This window comes from Aphelocoma coerulescens, chromosome 1 (genome assembly GCF_041296385.1).
Source record: "Aphelocoma coerulescens isolate FSJ_1873_10779 chromosome 1, UR_Acoe_1.0, whole genome shotgun sequence".
Taxonomy (NCBI): Eukaryota; Metazoa; Chordata; class Aves; order Passeriformes; family Corvidae; genus Aphelocoma; species Aphelocoma coerulescens.
Window position 1 is genome coordinate 73,116,965 of NC_091013.1, and position 27,239 is coordinate 73,144,203.

Here is a 27,239-nt window from a genome sequence, read left to right on the forward strand (position 1 = left end):
TGCCCAGGTACCTTCCCTCTAGTTCTGCCAGGAGACACCACACATAGGCAGTGGCGCTGCATCAGTCATGTTACTCTCTAGGTGAAATCCCTGGACCCAGAGACCTGATGATCCCCACAAAACCAAGGCAGAAAGCAGGAGATAGGTGTCTGTAAATCCTGGATCCTCGTTTTCAAGGATTTCTCCAGGCTCCCAGTTCTGCTCAATAAAAGACCAACAATCACTGCAGTATGTGTCCTGCAGGAGAAAGATCCCTTGCAACTACTATTCCCTGCCTGCCCTTCACGTGGAGTTAAAACAGGACCTCTCATTAGCCTCTCATCTATTTTGGTTTAACAGGGTACATCTTTAATAACACTGAAATTACAGGGAAAATGGAAAAAAAATCTGAAAATTTATTTGGTATTCTGGAGTAACAGTCTCCGAGTAATGCTACCTCCAGATAAAATGGGTGAAAATAAAACAAGAGATTATGGAATTGAATGAATAATCATGGTACGGCAAGCAAAGGTAGACGTCCTACTGAAGTTGTAATTTAGCATGGAAAGTGGAGGGAAAAAGACGAGCAAGAAGGATACCTACTGCTAGGGGGAGTGGTGATGGAGAGGGAATAAAAATACCTGTAGAGAGATTTGTGAAAATCACCAAGTGTTTGTTTTGTTCACAGCCAATGTCCTATTCATGCTCCCAGTGCACAGATGTATGGGAGGTCCCTGTCACATCTGGAGGGAGCATTTGGATTATTAAGGTTTCCTTGTGTGACCAACTCCTCCCCAATGGGCTTTTAACGAGCTGCCGTGACGGAAGCTGCATGCGGCACGCTGGGGCTGCCAGTGGCAAGCTGCCTCTCCCAGCGCTGGCCGCCTCGGGCCGTGGCAGCAGCCACGTGGCATTGCTCCCGGCCACTGACTGGCTGGCATTTCATTCCATGTAAATTACACTTACTACAAGAGAACGAGCAGTTTGAAATTCACAGAGTCATAACTGGAAGGCCGAGGGGCCGTTGCCATCAGCTGCCCAACCTCCTGTACAAGTGTCCATAAAACCGCAGCCAGGAGCTCCTGCATCCAGCCCGGCAATTTGTGCCCGAGCAGGAGTGAATCTGTGAGAAAGACACTCTGTCTTCATTAAAATCCTGATGTGTGTCATAAATCCTGGCTGAGAGCTCCTAAAGACTAATTACCCTCACAGAATTCACACCTTATTCTCGCTTTGGGTTTGCTCCTGCCCACAGGGTTCCTTACCTGCATTACTTCCTGAGCTCCCCTCCGAAAACCGAACTTCATATTTCATTGTACTGATGACTGACAGCCTTGGAGACCAGTGCTGTTCATGGACTAGACTCACAAATTGCCGTGAGCAAACAAGGGGCATGGGGCCTGCGATCACCCACCCAAAATATTCAGGACGTTTATCACATATATTTTACACAAACAGTTCCCTGAGCCCTCATCTAAAAGGGCTCAGCAGGTGCTTGTGTCCCCAGTAAGGGCGTACAGGGAAAAGCAAGAAGGAGAGGGTGAGCTGAGAGGACTGACCCAGAGCTGATTAAGGAGAAGACCAGTGGCAGTGTGACGAGCCTCATAGGGGACTGAGGACTGAAAGAAACAACTAAAAAAAGAACACATTTTGGGATGCACTGGGTGCTGAGGGAAAGATGAAGAAAAGGGGTTTGAAACAGAGGTGCCAGGTGGGGGGAGACATCTGTGCCAGGTGTGGGGCTGGACTGAAGGCCAGGAAGCTGCTCTCAGGCATCGTGCTGGGAACAGGCAGCTGGATGAGGCAGCTGCCAGTCACCGAGGCACAGGAGAGCAGGGCAGGGCAGGGGAGCAGAGAGTTTCTCCACGCTCGAACCAGGCAGAACCTGACCTCCCATTCCCATGGCAACCCCAGCCCGGCTGTGTCGCACGGAGGCAGATGAAGGCATTAATTTCCCAGCAAAGCCATCTCAGACCCTCGGCACGCGCGAGGCAGCCGCCTTCGGGTTGCTGGGGGAACCGTAACTTTTTAATCACACTGCATTAAGGGTTTTATTACTCTGCATATTTATAAGGGTTGGCTTATTCAGATCCAGAGAGAGAGGGGGAGGGAGAAAGAGAGATTTGCTATTTTTACTGTGTCTTTCAGATTACCCCAGACTTTTCCTTCCATGGATGCTGGTGCAGGTGACCAGGGTACCACTGTTGAGGGCAGATGGGATGCAAAATAGTTACAGTGTGTGCAAGCAACACAGCAACCAGAGATGCTAAACAGAGAACTGCAAAGTATGTGAAGGAGGGAGATCACTGAGGTGGTAGACCGATGCCTAATATAATACATCATATTTCTGTGGCTTCTGAGTGAAAAGATGACTGGGACAAATTTTAGCAGGATGTTTTACATAAATGGCAGCTACAAACATATCATCAACCAAAAAGAATGACAACCAAAGGGAAAAAAAAAAGCTCAATTAGCTACTTTATGGAAAAACTGAAGAACAAATCCAACCCAGCAGAGAAGTTTTTCTGCTCTCCAGGGACTTTGCACATTCCTGTTATTCCCACTTCTGGCCTGTACAGCTTTGTTCAAAAACCTATTTGGAAAGCTTTTGGAAAAACATCAACATTAGTCTTTGTTTGAACCAGCTGGAAAAAATGAGCTTTCCTAAACACTTGGAAAGGCACAAGAGTGACTGACCTAAAGAAACCCTTGGAGGCTGTCCTGGACTAAAGGCCCAGACAGACTTGTTTCCTCAGATGTAGCTGCAGTGCTTTAACATGTCCCTCCAAACTTTCACCCCACAGACCTGAGTATATTTAGCTTCTTGCTGAGCCACTTGGCCCAGTGGAGTAGCTGGAATGGGCAGTGTGGGATGCCAGGGTCAGGCATCCCCTTCAGCCCTGGCAAGGACCAGGAGAGGTGCTGTGAGGCTGCATGCAGCCCACGCAGGGGTGAGTACTTTGGCTGCCCCTGCCAAACCTTACAAACAGATGAGCTCATATCAAGCAAAGTCCCTTCTGAAAGTAGCAGGAAACCCAAAACCTGTCAGCTTTGTGACACATGCTTTGGAAAATCCCTTCCAGTGCTCCAGTCATCCCAAACTCCATCCCAGACAAGCTGAGCAGCTGGCTGTGCCTCAGCCCAGGCTGCTGCTGCCAGCCCCATCTGCGGCAATGATGTGTCAGGATAGAATCAAGATCTATAGCTCCCTTCCTGTGCTGGCTGCTAGGTCTTTGAAGAAGTCTGTGGGCACCAGAAACAGGGTGTCTGCAGGGGGTAAGAGCTGGTTTGTTTATTCCAATGCAATAATTACCAGGAAGAGAAGTCAAAAACAGGAGCTAGTAGCATGTGTACCACAGTGGGTTGCACAGATTGGGGTGCTCCCACTGCTCGTGTTTGTCCTTTCCTCCATCTGCTCTCCTTTCTGTCTCTGCCAACTATTCTACAGCTCCCTAGGCCCTTCCCACTCCCTCCAGCAATACCCAAGCTCTTGGTGGTACTGGCACCAGGAGCTGTGGTAGCAGCAGCAGGTGCCCCAGGGGTTCTGGCACCTTTCTCTCTCATCTTTTCCTCTAACCCTGCCAGCTCAGTGTCTCCTCTCACTCACTTTGCTCCAGGGCTGATTTTCAAATTTTTGAAGATTTTGGGCTTTGACTGTCAAGCAATGACCAGGCAAATGCCCCCCATATCAAAAGGCTCCAGCTGTGCTGGGCGAGTGGCCACGCTGCAGGACTGAGGGGGCTGAGCACAGCACGTTTGCCAGGCTGCAGCTACAGAGTGACCTTCATGTGGTGGCTCAGGGACAGCTACCCCCACTGTGTGAGACTGCTTGTCGTAGAGAAGCAGTCACCCTTGGTCAGACCAAATGTCCATCTGACCCCACAGCTTGTTCCTACCAGCCACAGATGCCATGGGAGGAGGGTGAGGACAGGCTGAACCCACTGTAGCACCTTCCCAACCTCTCCTCCCCAGCCCTGGGGATCCAAGGGACCTCCTGGGCCACGCTTAGTGCCTCTGTGGGCAATAGAGTTTAAATTATTTTCCTTCCTATGACTTTTTCCTGCCACATTTTGAAGCTGTGGCTGGCTCCCATGGCAGAGCCCCACTGCGTAATGACATGCGGTGTGAAAGCACCTCTCCGTTTTGAAGCTGCTGCCTCCTGCTTTTGCTTCATGCCTCCAAAGTGTTGGCTGGGAAAAGGCAATGGATGGCCATGGCCTATTTGCTGTTCCTAGGCCTCTTCTGTCACCTTTTTGGCTGAAAAACACCACATTTTCCCTGCTATTGCAACTGCTCTACACTTTCAACTAGGAACACTCCCTGGCTGTCTGGGGTGGGCTGTCCCACTCAGCTGTGGGGCAGAGGCTGAGAGCCCGTTTCTGGCCCAGGCTGACACCTAGATCTGCACACAGTGAGCCACCAGTGCTGGGCTGCCACACAGCCATGCTGGCCACAGTGCCAGGCCAGGGACAACACTCACACCTCATCCCAAAGCCCTTTGTGCAGTCACTGTTAATGCCGTGATGCCTTTATTTCTCGGTGCCCTTTTCTTCTCCATACAGCCAGTAACTTAGAAGCACACAAGGTATTTTTAGAGCTAACTTAGAAGTGCTTCAGGTCTGCAATTGGGTGACTCAGCTGCCAGTGCTGTTTACTTTAGTTTTACAATCAAACTGGGCAATTACAGCTCTGAACAGCTATTTAGAGACCACCTTTCCTTGTCACGCTGTCAGAGTCTGCATGCAGCACTGTCTGTAAAGCATTTTGCACACCCAAGTGCGTCTGAAGGTTTTCTAAAGCAGATGGAGAATAAAGCCCTGGGCTGTCACACCTCTTTCCTCTGTCTGCTTGTAAAACCACCTTCCTGTGCCCTTCGTAACACCACCTCATTGCCAGAGGATCCGGCACGCTCTGCTGGGGATGCTCCCCAAGATGACAGCTCACGAAGGATTGCTGCAGGATTTGGGTCATGGCCGGAGCGCAAGGTGGCATTTTCTCCCTAATGAAAGTCTCTCTCACAGCTTTTTCCTTTCAGAGGAAGAAATCTTTGCAGCTCACAGAGCCATTTGTACTGGTTTAATGATGCTCAAGACATTTATCCTAGGGGACAGTTCTGCCTGAGCTCCCTGTTTACTTCAAACTCACTTATTTATAACAACCTTTCCTCCAGTTCTTGAATCCTTCACCTGCATGAATATCTCCTGTAGATCATCTTTATTGAATACAGTTAAGTGTAGCTCATGGGGTTATTGAATTACAGGCATGAACTTAGCAAAATGAGATAAATCACTCACATATTAGCCTCTCTCTATTAAACACATCTCACCCAGAGGCATTTTTCCATAAAACAGTTACTATATATCAAGCATTTGAATATTTGAAGCAGCTAAGGCAGGCTTCTCCCAGCAAGAAGGCACACAACGGGAATGTAGCAGCCCTCTCTGAAGGATGTTTTACTGCCTAAAATATTTATCTGAAATAGCACCCTCTATGTGAGGCTTGAACAGTAAGAGCCTGAGAGCTGCATTTGCTCTGATTCCTGTCAGATTCTCTTCCATGCAACGTGGCACTAAGCAGACATGAGCGCTGGCCACCACCTAGCCATGACATCCACCTCTGCCCAGCCCCTGGCACAGCAGGGACAGGGCCCTCCCTGGGCTCGCTCCCCAATGTGCTCCTGCCAGGCACCAGCAAATCACCAGCTCAAGGACATTTTGTCTTCTTTGAGAGAGCGGAGCTTGATTTGGGCAGGAGCAGCACTCGGAAACGTTGATGCCATGTGGGAATGGAAAGGGGACTCAGCTGCGGGCTCAGACCCTGGCATGGAGGGTGAGCAGCAGGTCCTGGTACTGCCCAGCCCCAAACCACACCACTGTTCGCCTGCCCTGCAGCACCCTCGCATTCATGCCCCTCCAAAGTATCTCCAGAACATTGGTTTGCTTTTCTCTCTCAGTAGTTTTCATTCTGGCACACCTCTTAACTTCTCTTACCATGGCCTCAGCTTTGGTATTTTCACAGCCCACGACATATCCATGTCTATCCTTCCCTGCTTTGTGGTTTGATATGTCTCGGGTTTTTTGCAGGCTTTTCCCCTTCCCTGTCTGACTTGGAAGCCTGAGGCGGTGTGGTGATGGTTTATTTGGGAGATCCTGATCCTCAACTGCATCTGCTCCAAGCCATTGATGCTGCAAGATTTTCAGATCAAAAGATTGACTGAAATACCAAGAAAGAAAAAAAAATATATACATATATACAATAATCTGCCCTGATACATCACCATGAAGATCAGTAACCTCTCAGGACAGGCCATGCTCTGCATTGTTGCTCCTTATGCACAGGATTTTGTTCTGAATAGCTCTTGGATATTAATTAACATTTTATAAATAATTAGCATAATCAATATTTTAATTCCGGGCATTATTAAGAATTACACAAGGAATGTTAAGGATCAACAAAGGTGTACTTGTAACCTCATGGAGCATAAACCACCCTGTTTAAATATTACTGTTTAAGGTACTGCTCGCGAGGAAAGTAATTTTTACAATCAATTAATGAGGTTTCCAGCCAGTGAAAATGTTTTGCGGTGTGGATGTTTAACCCTTTTCTCTGGAAATGCCTTTACTTAAGGAATAAACTGCAGATTCAGTAACAGTGATGACACCTCTACATTCCAGTGTCCTCTGGGGAGGACAGGGGTGCTTTTCTGCCCCATTTTGCAACATTCTGTAAAAAAACACAGTGGAGACAAAAGCTGCACCACCCCTCCTCCTGCTTGTGGCCCTGCACCCTTCAGGACCCCCCTCAAACGCACTGAACCCCATGAGCAGCACTTGTGGCTGCAGCACCCCTGGGCCGTGCTCAGTGGGATCAGTCACTGCCTGTGGGCACGTGTGTACAACATGCTGGAACCACACCGGGGGGAACTCCCATTTCATGGCCTTTTGTTCCAACTGCAGGTTTGTTATACCCACTTTGTCTTCCAAATCCAGATTCCAGTTTGGTTTTTCCTCATTCCTTTGAGGTATGTGCATGTTGCTGGTTTATGGACACTGCATGGTGCAGCATAGGTTACTCCATTAAAACACAAACCTCTGGGATACCATTCCTTCTTGTTCCCAGTGAACTGGATTCCATACTTTTTATTGTTAAAAAAAACCCCAAACAAACAAAAAGACAAATATGACAGACAAGCTTTCTTGATAATGTTCTATGTTGATCCGTTTTCCCTGCCTTCTTTCCTGGTGGAAGCTAAAATCACTCTTAGAGCCATCTCCTGCTCTCTAATACTTAAACCAAAATGATCAATCTCCTGTAAACACAACCCAGCGTGTTGTTCATTAGAGCAGTGGCTTGGCACCTGTGTCACCAACTTCCCCCATGACTGTGCTCATTGTTCACACACTTGGGGTGCTGCACTCATTGAAATTTTGTGGGCAAGGACACAGCAATAAATCCCCAGGGGCTGGAAACAGGATTGCAGATCCCAGCAGACACTTGAAGCACTGTGAGCAACCAGGTGCTGTGTGAGGCAGCTTCAGGCCATGAGCTGGTCTCCCCTTCAGCCCATTAGAACTGTCTCAGAGTGCCCACACGCTCTGCAACTTTTCCATCGGAGAAAAGGTGTTTTTCCAGCAGATTGTCCCTTCTGACAGTGAGTCCCCTCAGCACCTCGAGCTATCCACGTCCTGCTGAGCCCCAGGGCACAGACCAGCCAGCCTGACTGACCAGCACCTCGCTGCCTGCAGCCACCACCCTCCCTCCTCCCCTCAGACAGGTCCAGCACTGCCTGAGCCTCCTGGGGAGCTGGAGAAGCGTGTGATTGCAAATGACAGCCTCACCTCTTCACCCATGGAGTGAGGGCTGGATGAGATCTGATCAAGCAGCTGTTCATCAGCCCCGGGCCTCCTCTGCCCATCACTGGAGGCACAGGCTGCTCTGTATCAGAAGTCCCTGCAGGGCTCTCCCAGCAAGGTCTCCAAAGACCCTGAGGGGATTTTCAAGCCAGCTGGTTTTGTCTGGTGTGCAAATAAATTGCACGGCTGTATTACATACCTGCATGGCTGGTAGGAGTGGAACATACTTTAGGAGTTTATACAGGCATTTCCTGGGCTGGGACATCATACTCCCTTCATCTTTTCTTGATCTGAAAGCAAGGTGGGGCAGAGACCCAGAGCAAAGCCTGAAGCCTGTGCAGAGGACATCAGGAGTGCCCAAGCTGTGTACAAGCTGTCTGCACTGAGCTGAGCACTACACTGAGCTGAGCTTGAGGCACACCCCCCCCCCCCCATCCCAGTGATCATTGCTGGCACCCAAATGCAGGATTGATCCCGAAAGAATCCTTCTCCACAGTTTGCTGGGTATCTCCATATTCTGATCTACAGGAGCACATGGCTAAAGCAGGTGTGAAGCATGCCAAAGAATACATCCTACTGTCTCCCCTGCCCAGTTACGGGCATGAATTCACTACGGTGGAGCTTGGCTGTTGTAGGAAGCTTCACAGGTCCCTAAGCATACTTGAGAAACACTATAAACAGAAACTGAAATTTAATTTTAAAAGCTGATCAATAAGAGCAGCTCTTAGCACACCTGGCCAGCATCTTGTGGGAAGACCAGCCAAATACTAAAGGCAACTGCATAAACAAATATAAGACATGGTCAGATTTTGGCACAGCAGGTCAGAGAAGGAATGAGCTCCCATGAAAGACAGGGGTGCTCTTTACACCTCAGGGCAAGACAATCCCTCCTGGCCTTCTCACAGAGCGCCTTCGGGACAGGTGTAACCATGGTCCTTCCATAAGAATCTACTCAAGGGCTTTTCACCTCTATCTCAGCACTCCTGTAAGCACTGTCCATACACAAATCCCTACTTCATCTCCCTCCCTCCCTCGGTCAGCCAGCTGCTTCCCATATGCACCTAATGGGGTGTCAGAGAGGCTGCTGCTCTTCACACACCACGGGTGACACACTGTACAGATTCAAAGCTCCCACAAACATTAAACAAAGGCTTGCTCCAAGGATATGGCAGCCTTCCCGCATCCCCGGCTGAGCAAACGGAAACACTTCCCAAAAGCCATGCCATAAAGGCTGTCCTTGGTGTTCCGTGGGCTCAGGGCTATGTGCCATGATGTGCTGAGCAGCTTAAGTAATAGCCCTTTCACCCGCTCCCCTGGCTCGGGGGACTACCCCGTCCACCTACGCAGCAGCAGAAATGCAAAGGGATAGTTAAACTCAGGGATAATTAAACTCCATGAGAGCCAAGGAAAGGCACCCTAATTCTGGCAGGCTGAAAAGTACTTTTCAACATCTTGTGACATGGGAGCTTTCAGGGCAGTGATGGAGCTCATCCAGATTCCCATCCTGGGCTGGAGCTCGTGTCCATCACCCCAGAGCAATGGCTTCATTAACACCAGTGCCAGTGCCCAGCTCTCCAGCACAGCATCCCTGCAAATACAGACAGTTCCCTGGAGACAGCTCCTGCCATCACTGAAAGTCTGCCTGAAATCCTTGAGGAGGAACTTATCACAGGAGACCTGGTGGAAACAGCAGCAGCTTTGTTTCTGTTTTGCTTTCAAAGGGTAAGCACCTTTTTCTCTCTCTATCCTACTGCTGGAGCAGTTTGTACATCCCATCATTCAGATGTCAGACAAATTATTTCACAGTGTTCTTTATCCATAGCTGTGACAAGCAAATTACACTGAATCAGGCTCATCTACCTTGGTCTCCAGGGACACTAGATACTAAACTGTCTCAGAACTGGCAGCCTGAAGCACTGCCACCACTCAGCCTAAAGGAGGATGCTGGGATAGCTGCCCTTCCCAACAAAAAAAGGCTGCTCTATTCAGGGGAGGAACTAAAATAGGGTATAGGGAACACCATATTACTCATTCCTTCTGCAGAAATGAGGCTCATTTTAACCATGGCAACAATATTTACTCCAACTGGTAGGTCTGCAACTTCACCACTGGCTCCAAGAAATACTCCATGTCTTTCGTTCCTGATACACACTAAGTCCTATTGCTGCCTTAGGTTTTAACTTTTATACTTTTCAAATCCTGTACTGCCTAGTTGAGGCAGCTGGTGTGGGGTCAGTAGCTCAGACCCAGGAAGCTGTGACCAGTCCAGAGAGATGGTCCCGTGAGGAACCGTCTTCCCGGGGCCTGGTGTCTTCCCTCAGCCGTAGCCAGAGTGCCTGTGCAGAGAGGCTGTCAGCTCTTCAGTGTTTATCAGCTCGTGATTTCAGCTCTTGCTCTGCGGGGCAATCTCCAGGCCAGACCAGGAGGAGAGAGACGAGAGGCTCGTTTGGCAGCTCTGCATGGGGCAGCTTTTTTAGTCTGCACCCCGCGAAGGGGAGGCCAGGGATGAGCTCTCTCTTCTCACAGGGGCAGAGCTAGATCTTACAGGGATACAGGGGGTGGGTGTCAGAGGGTAAAAGCCAATGGGTTATAAAGGATCTGCACAGGCTTTCCCAGAGGATTCTGGGTCTCCCTTCTTCTCACCATAACTGAAGAGTGGCTGCCTTTCCAGGAGAGTTCTGCTGGGAAGTTATGCAATCTCCTTATCTCAGCAGGCCTCCCTCCAGGGCAGAGGTTGGGCATACCCTACAGCTAGTGTGTAACTCTGAAGTTTCTTGTAGCCTGTTAACTACTGTTGTCTCATGCTAGGTAGACCTAACAAAGCCTCTCCGGGCTTGCTCTTCAAGGACAACCAGATTGTCCTAGGCCCAAAATGTGTAAGAGGAGGGCAAACCTGGGGTAGTTACATCATTAACTGAAGTTTTAACTGGAGAATTAACCCTGATACGCAAATGAACCAAACTTATAAAAGGGTGAAGAACCCGTGGCCCAGGGTCCATCTTGGCTGTAGCCTTTTGACTGCCCAGGGTGTACCTTTGAAGGCCCTTCAAATAAATACCTACTATTATTCTCTTATTCTTGTCTAGACTGTTTTAGGTGGCCACCTCAGGCATCACTATGAGCTCCTGCAGGCTCCATTACCACACTTGGTTGCAGCCAAACTGCCTAACTATGCCCATAAAATCATCAACAGCCACCACACATGAAAAGCAGAGATCACGGCTTGCCTTTCAGTGAAGCCAGAAGAGTTTGTCCAGCAGTGGCTTCAGAATGAAGGAATCATAGAATATCCTGAGTTGGAAGGGACTCACAAGGATCATCAAAGTGCAACTCCTGGCCCTGTACAGGACAACAAAAATCACATCACATGACTGAGAGCATTACCTAAGTGCTTGAACTCCAGCAGGCTTGGTGCCATGGCCATTTCCGTGGGGAGCCTGTTCCACTGTCCAGCTACCCTCGGGGTAAAGTTATCCACCCTAAACATCCCCTGAAAAAAAGAATCTAGAAGAAAACCTGAACACTGGCCTACCCCTCAGCTGGGCTTTGTTTGGGCACTGCCATGAGCAAACTCAGTAAATGCACTGAGTATTTTCCTATTTATACATATACAGGGAAGAACAGGACAGAACCAGTCTTCTGGTTTTTCCCTCTAGGAAGGTGGGACTGCTCCTCCCACCACTAATGCTGAAACCCTCTTCAAAAGGGATCAGTGCAAAAGTTACTTATTTCTTCTTAAAGCAGCTGGGTCTTTATTTGGTATATTAAATGCAGAGCTGCCACAGGCCAGGCTTGCTGAGAGTGCCAAGGTTAAGGTGCAACTGCATATTTATCCTCACGATCAAGTTAAGCTTGTAGCCCATTTCCAACATAAGCCTACTCTAGCAAAACAATTTGTCCTTTAATCACAGCAACAAAGGCTCCCAGACTCCAGCTATTTTAAATTAACTCAGATGGGTCCAGATAATTGTTGGTGAATAAGGAAAAGCTTTGAAGTTCTTGAATCCAGTAACAAAAGCTGAGCCATGCGAGGAAAGAGGCACGGCTCGCATGCTGGCTGCTGCTGCCACCTCCTCAAAGGAATTTGTAACTCTTCTATTAAACCCTTCTCAAAGGTGCTTTCTTCTTCCTCCCCTTTCTGTAACCCTCATGTAGAAGCCCCATCAAGAGCATAACAGGATTAATGTTATTTTATACAGTTCAGGAAAGTAATTTAGAGCCCTGCCCTCAGTATTCCTAAAGTCAGTATTAAAAAGCTTGCCTGATGCAGAAGATCTCTTATAATTATCATGCATATGATGTGATTGACCTTATCTGCAATACAGAATCATACCCTGTCTTGAAGGTAGCAGAGGTTATACCAAGCATTGAAAAACTTTTTCTTTCCAAAGTCCTAGAGGAAGAAACCTCAAGTACCTCCCAACAAATGACCAGCTGACTGAGACATCAGTACAAGTCAAATATTAATATGTGACTTCCCTGTAGGATCTGTATGTTGATGCAACCTGCAATACATCTACTAAAAACGAGAATACGAGTGAATGAAATTCAGAGTAGCAGGCTATTCCAAACTAAATGCAGAATATAATTTAGTTTTATTGTAATTAGTTGATAAGCTGCATCTTAATCTCAAATATATTCTTAATAAGAAAATTAAATTCAAGCATAAACTAATGGCAAGAGCACCTTTTGTCAGCTGGATGCATTTCCTTTTGCAAAAATGAAATTAAAGCATGCCTGCTACTTTTCTACTGGAGACATCACAATATAGTGGTATCAAATAAAAAGTCTGCTTTCACATGAATAATATTATCTATTATGCATTAATATGAATATGCATCAATAGGAAACAAAAATCTGGGCCAAGAGCAATTTAGAAAAAAAAAAAAAAAAAAAGTTACTCTTGGCACCATGTGAGTACCTGGGAACAGTGTGGAGATACTGAACAGGCAAGCGTAAAGCCTATATATAAATTAAGGATAAAAACTACAAATGCTTTCACTTGAGAAGCAAACCATGAAGTTTAAGGCAGTCCCACCTGTATATTCATTTGTTCCAGAAACCAAGGAAAGACAGATTTTGACACCTCTTATGTCAAAATGAAGAGGGCATCATACAGTATCATAAAAGCAGCATAAATTCTGCACTCAGAGTTTCTTCCTTAGTTTAAAGTCTCCTGAATACTTGAACCTGTGCTCCATCCACTCAGATGGTTTTATCTTCACCTCAAACATGGTTTGCCTCTCAGGCTGGCTAACAATTTGGTTTTTGTTTTGCCCCCCATCAGCATCTCAGTGCATCTCGATGAATCACACCAGTTGATATTCACACTACATGAAGCACCTGCAGAAAAAAATCCTGCATGTATTACATATATTTATGTCAAAATCATGGTGTGGGTACTACCTACCAAAATAAGAATGAGCTACAGAAACCTCAGAAGAACTATCCAGATAGGAATGCCTCTGGATTTTGTAGATGAAGGAATTGTCGGATCTAGGGAATGTCACTAGTAATAAACCCACTTTTGAAGTATCTCCAGCTGATCAGCTACGTGTACAGAACAAGAGTAATGACATTTTTTCTGCTGTTTAAAGGAAAAATTATCCTTCTCACCAGTTAACAGAAGCCTGCCTTGCAAAAAAAATTCCCATTGGATGCTGCTTCTCAGGACACAACCTGATACAGATGTATGGATGGGGGAGCAGGGTGTTTTCACTGATAAAAAGGAATACAGGCAAAAGTCATATGCAGATTTATGAAAAATAAATTTATTACATAACACCTTGTTTTAACAATGTTTGATTTTTTTTTTACTCAGAATACTTGTGTCATTCATGTAAAATAGTTTGATACAGTACATTGTATGTAAGTTTTTCCTCATAAATTCTAAGGCTCTCCTAACACCTTGTTCCTCTGCAGTAGGAATGGCACCCCTAAACAACGTGCGAACATTAAAAAAAAAAAAAAAAATTAACTGAACAAAATTTAAAATCCACTACACCAAGCTGGTTCTCAAAAATCATGACAAAATATCTGAATGGATGCCGCACCTTTTTAGGAAATATCATTCATGCTTTTTTAATCCCAAAGCATGCTCACAAATCATTAACACCAACAGGAAAAAAATAAAACACTGTCTATGACAATCATTTTAGTTGGTTTGCTGAACCAAACATGTTTATATCAATGACAACATACTTATTTTACTATCAAATAGCAGCTTTAATACCAGTCAAGTCATAGATTTCAAAACAAAAACAAAAACTTACGTTGGAAATAAATCTTTGGGACGTTTGTAATTGCTGGGGAAAAAATGCAAACGCTTTCATGTTCTTAAAAAAATCTCATCGTAGCAATCGTGTCGGTCATGAAACACTGATCTAGGTGGAAAATGAACCAACCCACAAAAGTCACTAAAAATAAACGTCTATCAAAACTGTCTGAGAGATGGTTAGTTTGCTTTTTTGCCATGGTAACATATACTGTATGTTTCAAGTACCAGTTCAAAGATGTTGTGTACTATTGGTCAGATAAAGTTGTTACATCAAGAGAATTCACCACATACGACAACAAAAATGCTTGCCCCTAGCACATTTCACAGCTTCAACTGCTACAGACTGTCACTGAAAAAAATGCATCGGTCAGTCTGAACCATGTCAAGTAAACTACAGAAGTAGCATATCCACAACACAAACTGTGCTAGCAACTTTCTTTTCAAGTCTAACCCCAAAACCAGGTACAACGTGGGAGCCCCCACTCGGCCCTGTGGCAGGGGATGGGTCGTGGCGGTCGGACAGGTGGGAGGTGTGGTTGTACAGTACATTCTCTGGCCCAAGCCGGGCTCCTGGCACGCAGCCGTGCGGCCGGTCCTGCAGCATTAGCGACGGCACCGGGTGCAGCTCAGTACCGGTGCGTCTGGTGCGAGTACTGCGGCGGCTGCTGGGAGGTAGCTGAGTATCCCATGCTGCTCTGTGGCTGCGATGTGCTTGGTCCAGGGTTGGGGTAGGCAGCATGGGGGTTGGAACGCTGCAGGGAGGAAAGCACAGACACACAACCCTTCGTAACACGGACATCGCGAGACAACTTCACCCACTGACTCGTTTCTTCACGAGGCACCCAGCGCGCACGGTCTCAAGGCAGCTGCACTTCCAGGCTTTAGCACATAACCAGCATCAGGAACAGCAGACCAGAAAGTGACAGCTGCCAGCCTTCTGTTATCCACTCTAATGGCCTCCTGTGAATCTTCACCCATCACAGTCAAACCTCCAGCCAACCCTCCAGATGGCTACAATGCACCTGCACATGACATTGAGCTACCACCACTCATGGCAGTGGTCTTCTCCACTTGCTCCCTTCTCCTACCAAGAAGGTAGGCTGGGGTGGAGGTCCAGAAAAGGCATCTTACTGCTGATGAGCCACTCTGCCTTATTCTGGAGATCTTCACACAGAGGATGTACTTGCCACCCTTTTGTGTGACCTAGGAGTACAGGCTGAGAACACTGACTGGGCTAAGGTGTCATCTCTCAGCAGCCTTAAATACTTGAAGGAGAGTTTAAAGACAACAGCAACATGTTCCTCAGTGGAACCAGATATTTCAGGGAAAAATGTCCTTAGATTGTGGCTTGGGAGGTTCAGGTGGGGCACTGGAGAAGGGAGCACTAAGGGACCAGTACAGCACTGCAAGAATCTGCCCATAGAGTCTGTGAGGTCTCTGTTTATGAAGGTTTTTAAGACTCAGCTGAACAAAGCCATGCTAACCTGAGTGAGTCAGAACTAGCAACAGCCCTGCTCCCAGTGGGAGACTGAGCTAGATGGTTTCCAGAGGTCCCTTTCAACCAGAACTCCCACAATTATTTATTGAGTGAAGCATTCCTCATTACAAGAAGCTCTCAGCAAACCAGCAACTGCCTACTTCAATCTTAACCTGGAAGTTATTATTTATTGATCATGTGTTATAAAGGAAAGAAGGACTGCCTATGACATTTGCAATCTAAGTATCTGACCCCTTAGTAGCATCTAAGGTCATTAAATTAACACAGTCTCAGTGCATTACTGTGCTGGTTTACATTCATGTTAAGGCTTACATGCCCTCACAAACTTGGCAGTATTTAGAAACTGTGTAGCTTCTGAATTCTTAGTATCACAGGACATATTATGTTTTTTAGGAAAAGCTGCTTCTAGAAAAGTTCTGGAAACTTCTCTAAAGTGACTATTCCAGGACTAGGGTATTGCTACTGAGACCCGAATAAGAAAAACTGTGGTGAACCAACACCCTGAGAAAGTAAAATATTAAGTGACAACAAAAACCAAAAAAACCCATTTTTTTCCTTGCTGTACAGCACTTAGAACAGAAGCTATACCCAGGATGCTGAGATGATGGCAGAAATAAAAAAGGCATACTCTACCTGTTAACACACTCATAAGACTGAGCTAACACATCTAGAGAAAGGAGGCAGAAATGGCTGGACCAGCACTTAATGTCAGTGGGAACAAACCAGCACTGCTGAACGGCACCATTAGCACAACGACTGAACTTTGTGACATTTGCCTCCAGCCCTCAGAGAAAGACTGAGTCACTCATCAACAGAAGGGTCACAGCTCTGGGTCACCCTTCTCCATGTTACAAATACAGGATGTACTTCAGAGGACAAAAATCTTGAATGTTGGTTTTGCCCACGTGTGGCTCCTGTATGTAGGAAGCCATCACAAGTTTAACCACTTAAAACTGACTATTTCAGTTGTAGAACACTCCCTGCATCCTGACTTCTAAAACAGATCTTATTTTAAGACAGAGGCAATGAAAAATCAGTTTCTTTCATGACACCCAAAGCAACAAATGGCTTTTGTTTAAGAACAAAAGTAAATATCCAATCCCTTCTAAATACCATTAAGCACCCAGAGGGTTATCACAAGCAAAAGCTCAGAGGAGTGGAATTGCTCCAGCCTGTTTAATCACACTCCCTTTGCGAGTGTCACATTGCAGATTTAAACAAGGAGGCAAGGAAGTCTGTGTGCCATGTGCCTACTATTTTTATGCATGGCAGAAAAGGATACAAGGTCAATGTGCCCTGCAGAGAGTAATTTGACTTCTGAGTGAACATAGAAACTGTCTTAGTGTGCCTTGCCCAGGAGATGGCAATCCTTCTTCACAAGCTTTACATGGGGAATTTGACCAAATCAAATGAAGAACAAAGGAACAGGTGTTTGATTAAAACAGAAGGCTGTATTGTAATGTTTGTTTGCCGTCTCCACAAACGGCTGGATCAGAAGCAAAAAATGTGAGGAATTTTTTTCAGGGAGACCTGAAATCATCAGTAGGAAGCTCTTAACTGCTTTTGTTCTAGTGCTAGCAAGTTCAGGTCTCCTCTCTTTGATTATCATGTTTTCCAGACACCTTAATCAGAAAAAAATCTACCAACTGCCTCTTTGCAAGGGTAGGAGGAAGAAGGTATTTTTTCTTTGAAAACCAGGTATTTCCCCTCCTGGAGAGACAGCAAAATGATTGGTCAAAAGTAGTCAAGTTACCAGTAAGAGCTCCTGAGACAGAAAAGCAGCAGTTGTCATTATCTTAAGGGAAAAGTATTCTGAAATTATGTTTGGCAACAAGGGCTGCCCCCAGCTGTAATTCCAGAATGGATATCTGAGAGTACAAAAATTTTGATGAGCATGAGCTGAAAACAAACCAATGCTAACTCCAGCTGAGCAATTTGAGTCCTCTGATTTGACAGCCAGCAAACTTCAGCTCTGGCTCACAGAACTACGAGCTGAAGTTTGTTCCAAATGCCACGATGCAGCAGCAAAATGAGGTGAAGGGCATGCAAATAGGGCACGTAAATGGGGCTCCCTGACACAGTCCACACAACCTCTGCATCAACCTCCTTAGATGTGTGACTCCACCGGAGGGCAAGATTAAGAAAGCTACAGCTGCATTTGCCTTCTGCTCTGTGTGTGTGTTTTTAAGAAGTGGTAGAAACAGCTAATTAAAAGGCCAAAACAGCAATGACTGCAGCTTGCCAAATTGAAAGGGATGAAACTCTTCTAAGAGTGCTTGTGACTGATAATCCTACTAAAAGAAAGATGACACTTAGAGGCACCCCACCCTGCAGAACTGTAGTTAAGGCTCACCACTGTCTCAAACAGCTCTAAAAATGTATCTTGTTCAAGGAGAATGACTTGCAAACTGATGTGCTATTGATGTCTTGGGATAAACTGAACGAAGGCACTTGGGGACTATATGAAGGAGCTCACAATAAAGCTCTTGAAAATGATCTTATTTTACATTTTCATGGTACTTTCAAGTTTTGGCCAATGCTGAGAGTACACAGATTTAGGTAAGGATGAATGTAATGCCTCCAGGCAGCTTCTGAGGCTATCTGGTAGTCTGAGGAACAAACTCTGAAATGCAAGATTTCAAAGCCCACTGGTGGTTCATGGAGAAGCTGTATCAAACTGAAAGGCAAGTTGACAGCAGCAGCTTTACTGACTCAGTTTCTTAACTCTCCCTTATGTTTTGCTACATAAGCCCAGCTAAGTGGGTTTCCATTATCAGGGTCTCACATTTAGATATTAATCTTTAACTGAAAACATTCCCAGTAGTTTCCAACTTCCCCATCTTTTGATTTCATCCAAGACTGTCTGCCAACTGGCTCCCTGTACTGTGCATTCCATGCGAATCAGTATGCAACAGTTCCTGCAGGCTAACATTTCCAGCAGCATGCCTCCTCTTGAAATCTTCTATTCCCTACGCTTCCAAAAATCTGCCGTTCTCTAACTGCCCCTGTGAATCATTTGAAGTCTTCCCTGCTCCTCTTCTGTAATTTCTTAGCTTGTATTAACTAAAGCTTCTGTCCTTAACTCTCTCCTCCCCAGTCTCCAGTAGCAGCCTCATCCAAACCCAAAACCCCAGGTATCATTTCTTGGGATGACTAAGATATTCTTATACTCCAGGCTCTGATTTTTTAATGTCTGACCATGAGCGCAAATGTGGGAAGGCCAGAACCCATTTTTCATGTTTTCCTCAAGTCTCTTTTCCCAACATGTCTTCTCATCTTCCTCATTCATTGACTGCCACCACTTCACCTATCTTCAGATCTGTAATATTTGGCTTACTCAACCTGGAATCTCCCTTGGTCTTCAAAAGAAAGATTATGACAGCATCATGCCAAGTCTTTATTTGTCATCCAAAATACTGTTTCCACATCCATTTACCCAACTAAAATACTTGTTCAGATTCTTATTTCACAGCTTTTTTACTGCAATATCCTCTACCTCCTACAATTACAGGCTTGTTCAAGCAAGAAATGGCATTTTTAGGTGATACAGAGCACAGCATAACAGGCTCCTAATAACCATTAGCATTCCCTAATATGAAGGTAATAATTAGTAACTCTAATAATGTCTCATCTTAATTTCCTTACTGCTAACCTAAAGAGCATCAGGATATCAACAAACCATCAACTAAATGAATCTCAAAAAAAATTCAAAAGATGCCAAAAAGTAACTGTTAATACACCGACATCTACAAAATTACTTTTTTAGTTTGAAGAAACAGTGCTCTAAACATGAAAAACAAATACACAATATGTGAATAAAACAAAATACCTGATAGTCTGAGGTCATAATAAGTCCACCTGAGGTAGTGGTAGGAGGAACAACTCTCACTTTTTTCAGTGGGGGTCCCTGTGTGTGACTGTTGTCTTGGTTCCCTGGATGACCAGTTCCATTAGTATGGTTATTGCCCTGCTGCTGCTGCTGGTTCTTCTCAATTGTTTAAACACAAAGAAAAATTTCAACTCAAAAGCAGTACATGATAGAACATGAAATCAGGAAATAGTGTAAAAGCCAGTGAAACATGATGATACTGTTCTTCTAGTACTTACTTTGTCTCCTTTATCATCTGGTTCTTCTTCTGTTAAAAATTCTCGTTTTGGGTAAGGGATTTGACAACCTGCAAAAACACTGTCCCCCAAAAAAGTCTATTTATCACCGTATTAGAACAGAAGGGTTAGACCTGTAAGATTCACACTTCACCCATGCTAGTTTCAAGTTGCCTGAGCCATCACTTAATACCTGTAACTAAGGGAGAAGTTTTCCCTGACTGACTATCACCATATTCTAAGCTTAGTAAAAACATATTCACATTCAATATTAATGTTCAGCTGACTCTTATACACTAACTTAAGCTTATAAAAAAATCAATTTTTTTGTTGGTTAGAAAGGTACATCACCTGCTAGGTATCTGCAAGGGCACAAAGAGCTATCTCACTACAGCTATTGTGTAATTCACAATCTCAGGATTAACTAAAAGTATTCCTGGAAACTTCACTGACTATTAATAAAACCACCTGGAAAAAAAATTTAAAAGTAACTAGAAATTTCACCTGTCAATTCATATCTCACAGTCTATATGGATTTGCTACTGCTAGTGAAAGCTAATATTTACCTGCCCTTCGTCAGTAGAATGTATTTATAATAAAGTCTCTGTACACTGGTTAGCAATACTCATTGCGTATTCACATTAAAATGTCAACCTAAATTTGAGAAAAAAGCCAAACACCATCCTAAAAGCAGTTTCTGCAACAGCCAATCATTCACATGACTTTAAATCACAGAGACAGGTCAGGAGATGCTATAAATAATTCCGTAGGTTTTAGTGAAATAATTTCATTTTTAATTAATTCCTTATAAGTATACATATTTTATAAATTTTTCCCTACAGAAGGGTAGAAAATCACACACAGGATGTACTAATAGCTTTCCTAAAAAGGTGTACAGTCATGCTCTCTGCCTAGTCTTTTGGAAGAGGGGCTTAATTTTTAATGAAATCATTCATTGTCCATACATTTTCTCCCTTTTGTAAATCTGCCTGTGCAAACAAAAAAGAGGAGTGTCTACAGAAAATGGATTTAAGTTGTTAAGGATGACAGCACAGAGACACAGAGTTGACTTTCCCCACCCACTGAATTTACAACAAAGGCTAAGACAAAAATGTAAACTAATTAGAGACTGTCATCTGGCATTCTGGAGCAGAGAAGTGGACCTGCAGGCACTTAGCAGTTGTCTACCAAGATCTGTAGCATGCATAATCAACCTGTCAGTGAGTAACAAGATTAGTGCTGCAACTAATAGGATCAAAGTTCCATAAAGCAAGAGAATTAATAAAAATACTACTTAATTTTAAAAACCACGAATGGCATTTTAGTGGTTATAGCTTTCTTCAGTTGTTAGACAGTATTTAGCTCAATATTCACAAACATACTTCGGGCAGAGAGAAAGCACAGTTCTAAAGCATCTCTGAATGCACTGATAGGTTAATAAACTGACCACTTACTCAGATGTGGGAAGAGGATCTTCCAAGAAGTAAGGATCCTGCATAGCCTGTTCTGAGGTAATTCTCTTTATTGGATCCATAGTGAGCAATTTCTGAAGCTGAAAAAAAAAAAAAAAAAAGAAGGTAAAAACCTTTACATTACCAAAATCACACTCTTCTCTCCTGTTAAAATAGTAACTTCATTTCCTATCAAAGAACACCTATTTTCACTTGCAAAGCTCAGGACACTCAGTTCCAGTCACAAGTGTTGTATCAAAAACATTCGGAAAGTTTCCACAATGTACTAGCAACTTTAATCATGAAATAATTTGGGCTGGAAGGGCCTTTTCAAGGTCAGTCAGCCCAACCACCTGCCATGGGCAGGGACACCTTTAACTAGACCAGGTTACTCAGAGCCCTGACCTTGAACACTTCCAATGAAGGGGCATCCAGAACTTTGTGTAACCTGTTCCAGTGCCTCACCATTCTCTGAATAAAGAATTTCTTCCTAATATCCAATCTAAATCTACCTTCTTTGATTAATAAAGCCATTATCTCTTGTTCTATCAAAAAAACGCTCCTCTCCAGCTTTCTTGGAGACCCCCTTCCAAGTACTGAAAGGTGCTCTAAGGTCTCCTGGGAGCCTTCTCTTCTCCAGGCTGAACAAACCCTGCTCTCTCAGCCTGTCTTCAGAGCAGAGGTGCTCCAGACATCTAAGCACCTTTATGGCCCTCCTCTGGACACAGCACCCCAGGTGGGGTCTTGTGAACTAGGAACAGCAGACCATAACGATTTTATTTAGCTCTAGTGCTGAGCTGCAGTGATGCATTCTTAAACTATGTGTTTCTCATTCAAAAAGTCTGGTGTACATGCATATACTTCTCTCCAGCAGCTGTGTGGAATGCAGCTGTGCTGGACAAGCAACATGAGATAACCTGTGAGTTTTCATGTTTCACCAATACAACACAGTGCCCAAGGCAAAACTACACCATGACATACTGTCAGAGACAATTGTCTTTAAAAGAAATTCTTCACTTTCAACCTGTAGGAGGGATTTTAAAATTGTGGATCTAACAAGAAAATACATATGTAAATAATATTAATTTAAATTTCCTATTCATACTTTTTACAGGATTCATACATTCACCTTTTTAAAAAGATCCAGTGTCATGATCTAAGTCTGAACTGGTCATCTCCTTTCGCTAGCTATTAACTGAGCATTCATAACCACAGTGCAAATCTCCACACTTCAAAAGCTGAAGTTAAGAAAGTACATTTCCCCCCTCAGCCTTCCGTTTTGATGGCATGGTTAAGAACATGGTAACTATGATTACCACCATCAGTACAGTTTCGTTTTTCAAATCATCCACAAGGACTCACAGTAAGTTATTTCAGCTCTCTGAGTCTACATGAAGTTTTTATAGAATAGCATGCTGAATGAGCCGGAAAAGGCAAAACATGACAAAGAACTGCCAACACACTGAAAAACACAAATAAAAAGCACTGCAAGATTCTAGCATCATTTCTGGTGACCGGATTCTAGAGCTGTCCATCACATGCTGACAAGACTTGGTCATGATCAGCCACACAAAAAAGAAATCACAAATGATTGTGCAACCATTATCCACCCAGGGGATCAAAACTTTGGTTCTGCCCCCTTGTACAGATGCCACACAGAAGTGAACCTTCCTCTTATTATTACAAATATTTTCTATTTTAAAAACTGCTTGATGTAAAGATCACCTGGATAAATGACACAATAAAAATGCAGTAAACTTCAAACATCATCAATGAATGGGACAATGACTACAGTTCATATGGACCAAACTAACCACGTGGAAGACCAAGAATCACTAAATTAACCAGAAACAGCAGCTGTTTTCCATTCTCTAGGGTATAAGTAAATAGGAAAAAAAATCAAGAGTGTGGAAGTGGGAAAATAGTAAGCTGCAAAAGCAGGAAGGAGCCAAAGTTTTCTTAAGTTAACACATCAGGTTCTGCATGTGAAAGGGACCATGTACATGAATGTCTGTAAAGAGGAGAAAAAAACCTGGTTCATTCAAGTTGGGAAATCAAAGCATTTTATTTTTGTCACTGACAACAATCTCTGGATTTATATATTTTAAGACAGTAGATTATAAAAAGCGTTTTAATCTGTTCTGATGCAGAGAGTAAGAGGAAAAGATACTTGTATCTTAATAGTTGTGAAAGGGTAAGATCTTGGAACACCTCTGGAAGAACTGGTAACCAAGAAATTCACTAAACTTGTTCAGACTTTGCTGTAGAGGCCCAAGGCATTCATCTGCAGTTGAGTTTAGCCTCAAACAACAAGAGCACAAACCTAAGGCACATTCAAATTTTGGCAGCTCCTGAACAGTATTTTAAGATGTTATTCTGGAAAGCTCAGGTTTTTTAAATAGGATCCAGTGAACTGGTCTGAGAGACAGCAGTGAGCAGAAAACTGAGAAAATTCTATTACAGCTAATGAACTTCACAGTACTTCTCTCACATCCAGATCTATGGGAGGTACAAAAGAACACAGTTACATCCACACTACTGTATACCCTGACTGCTTTTTAGCTCCATTGACACTGACTGTCACCATCCAAATTGCACAAAGCTCCCTCTCTTGCCATCAGCTGTGTTGAGTGAAGGCGGGTGAAGTACGAGTTGAGGAATGTGTTCAGTCTGGGGTCCACGTTCACACTCCCCTTCTGATCCTGTTGTTCAGCACTAACAGATGTGACCAAGGGTGGAAGTGTGCCAGTGGTCTGGTAAAGGACAGCATTCCTTGACTCTGCATTTTAATGTAATCACTGCTTTTTGGTACAAACATGCTGAACACGTTCACACAGTTACAATCCCCTTGTGCTACAGCAGAGAGAAGAGAAAATGCTGCAGTAAGTGTTTTAAAATATTTTCATCTGACTATTTTATGTCTAGTTTTATTGCTCCATTGAAAACAATTTCTAATCTTGCAACACAGAGAACACATGAGAAATTTCAGATTGGTTTGGACAGAGCATGCACAGCTTGTATGAGAAGCTAGTTCATTCAGAGAAAGTCTTACTATGGGCCTCCCTCAGAGAGGACTGGTCTCCTTGCTTACATAAACATCTCTAGTTAATTTCACCAACTTTTAACTTCAGAGAGCAGAGACACTTCACAGTAAATGACGTGGAACAGTACAACTGCAACCATTACCTGATTCAGCTGGTTGTACTTTGGAGTTTAATCCGAACCTTAAATACATGCTCTATTTTACACTGGCTGAAGTATATAACTCTTGGAAACCCCCATTCAAACCTGCTCAAGCAGCATGCCACAAGAAAAATACTGCATCAGATCTGGTCTGACTGAAGGATAATTTCCAAAATTTATATGGAGGGAAGAGTATGGAATAGAAAAGAGACAGCTGCTTAAAAACCCCTTGTGTCTGATCATCTGGGAAGGTACAGCTTCCAATGACTTGAGCAAAAGCCACGTGGCCCTCAGACACCCAGGCCTCTCCACCATCTTCCCTTCATTCCAATTTGTTCTTCTCACCTCCAAGAAGAAAAATCTTCTCCTTTTCCTCCCTCACTCCCATCGACCTCCCAAATAATCTATTTACTTTATCATTCGAGACTGAAAACATTTAATCTGAGTAGGAAACATCAGGATGAGGATGAACATTCAGAAAGACTAGACACCCTTAAATTCTTTCTTCTCCATACATAAATACATATATAGGCTGTCTTGTAGCAACTTAAATGTTCTTTAAAACATGGACAAAAAGGCTCAGTACAGTAATTTCTGAAACAACAAAAGACAAGCACTTCCAGGGCTGAGCAAGTGTATAATTTTTACTGGAGTCTTCATAAAAAAATGTTACACATTCTAGAGAGAAAATAATTGTTGTAAGGGTTCTACGAAGTATTCATAAGAAAGCTACAAAGATTGGTGAACTAGGAAGACTACTAAAATTTTCCAAACTACATGTCCAAGTCTTAAGTCAATTTTCTTTTTAAGTCTGTAAGATGCAAACTTGTATGATATCATAGCATGGTTTGGGTTGGAAGGTACCTTAATGACCATCTTGTTCCAACACCCCTGCACTGGACAGGAGTCCCATCCAACCTGGTCTTAAAACACTTCCAGGGATAGGGCACCCAGAACTTCTCTGTGCAACCTGTCCCAAGTGCATCACTATCCTCACAGTCAATAATTTCTTCCTAATATACAATCCAACTCTAGCTTCTTTCAGCTTAAATCCATTACCCCATGTCCTATCACTGCTTGTCCTTGCAACAAGTTTCTACAAATGCTCCCTTTACATATTGAAAGTCTGCTCTAAGGTCTCTTCAAAAGCTCAAAAATGAACATGCAAAAAAAAAAAATCAGGCATATAGGAATTTTTTAAAAGTAAAAAAATAAGCTATTGAAAGTATGCAAAGCAGCAAAATGGCTACGGGTTGCAGCAAAACTGCAAATGTAACTACAGGCTAACATGACCTGAACACAAAAACTTCAAAATTTCTTGATACTGAACCTAATCCAGTGAACCTAATTCCATCAATGTGAGAAGGTAAAGTGATTTTGCAATTTTCAGATTGCAGAGTTCAGTTATTCCTAACTTTATTTATAAAGTAAAGTTAGTTACAGTGGACTTGACATCAGCTCAACTCTTACTTCAAACATCTGTAACTTATACAAGGGATTCGATTTTTTATGTATGCACAAACTTACCAAGTGGAATGCCTTACTATCTGGTTTAACTTTATGTTTTTCCATATATTTGATAAGGCTGCAGTTGGTATACCTAGAAAAGGAAACAAAAATTTTATTTCTAATATGCAAATCATTGATACTGTAAAACTTCCTTAGTAGCCACAAAACATATTAATAAGAACAGTTTAGTCTCCCTGCAAATCCAGTAAGAAGGGAAAAACTACAACTACCAACACCAGAGACTGCTTGAAAATCAGAACTGCAGAAACACGTTTCCCTCATATCCTTATAAAAGCACATCACATTCACACAAAAAGCACACTTTTAACCCACATGCAGACAGTAAACTATCAACTGGATTTAAACTGCCTGTCAGCAATTTTACTATTACACTGTTTGACTCTGAATACTTCTCATGACAGTAGAGATAAATACTGAGCCCATCTGAAGACTCTCCTGCAACCTCCAGTTTGCTACAAAAGCATTAATGAATTTACTTTTTTGGAAGAGAAACTAAAAAAAAAAAAAGGTTTCTAAATGGTTACAATAGCATGGCAGGTGCAAGAAAGGTATGTAACTGTACAGCACAGAAATCACGCAACAGGGTGGCATTTTAAGTGCACATATTAGCCTGTGGCAATGTGACAGCAAAGCTGAAGGGTATTTCTTCTTTAGTCTTCATAAGCTACCCTAGACACCAAACCTGACAATTATACCCACTGTTTGCTGGAAATGGTGTAAGGTTACCAGACCCCTTTCATGCAGCTATTACAGAATATCACTGCCAGTACCACAGGTTTGGGAACAGCTGTGCTTTAACACACTGTGCTTTGCAAACTTCAGAGCTGCGTGGGGTCTTACTGGCATCACCTGTTTCACACCTGCTACCTTACCCTTTACAGGCTCTCTGGCTACTCTTCTGAGCCACATCACCTCAACAGGCCAAGTTCACCACATGGAAACAAATTCACAATCTTAAGTCATAACGATTTCCTGGTTCTTGTTTGGCATCTACATAAAAACCAATCTGAACTACAAAAAACTTAAGAGTAGGAAAGAGATATAAAATATGCTTGCTTAAGTAAGCTCATCTGAGACTTACGTGTTTCTCCGGAAATCTTTCATTAAGGTTGAATGTTCAGGCATCTTTTTTATGTCTTCCCAGTCTTTATCTGCAAAGCAGTATTAATTATTTTTTTCCCTTTCTCTCTGAGTAAAACAAAGCATTTCCAAGTATCTCCACAACCTTGATTTTTATTCTTTTTTAATTCTGCTTCCCCGACCTTGCAGTTACTTAGGTCTTTGTACTCCTTGGCTCCTATTCCTTCATCACCTCCTCACAATAAATCATTACAACACCTCAGAGGTTCCAGCTGTGTGCTGAT

The 27,239-nt window shown here is 43.6% G+C and overlaps 1 protein-coding gene across 7 annotated transcripts in view; it reads right to left on the reverse strand.

Annotated features, from left to right (window-relative positions):
* Positions 1-13,583: 13,583 nt before the first annotated feature.
* Positions 13,584-27,239, reverse strand: part of CDK8 (cyclin dependent kinase 8) — a 74,899-nt gene continuing 61,243 nt past the window's right edge. For 6 of the 7 annotated variants that reach the window (XM_069013098.1, XM_069013079.1, XM_069013109.1 and 3 more), the window contains 6 exons: positions 26,957-27,026; positions 25,873-25,945; positions 21,166-21,263; positions 19,715-19,793; positions 19,437-19,595; positions 13,584-14,861 (listed from right to left, as the gene is read on the reverse strand). In XM_069013098.1, the coding sequence (XP_068869199.1) occupies positions 14,736-14,861; positions 19,437-19,595; positions 19,715-19,793; positions 21,166-21,263; positions 25,873-25,945; positions 26,957-27,026 (605 nt within the window). In that variant the 3' untranslated portion in view covers positions 13,584-14,735. The remainder of the gene's footprint in view (positions 14,862-19,436; positions 19,596-19,714; positions 19,794-21,165; positions 21,264-25,872; positions 25,946-26,956; positions 27,027-27,239) is intronic. The other variant, XM_069013089.1, reaches the window with a different exon arrangement.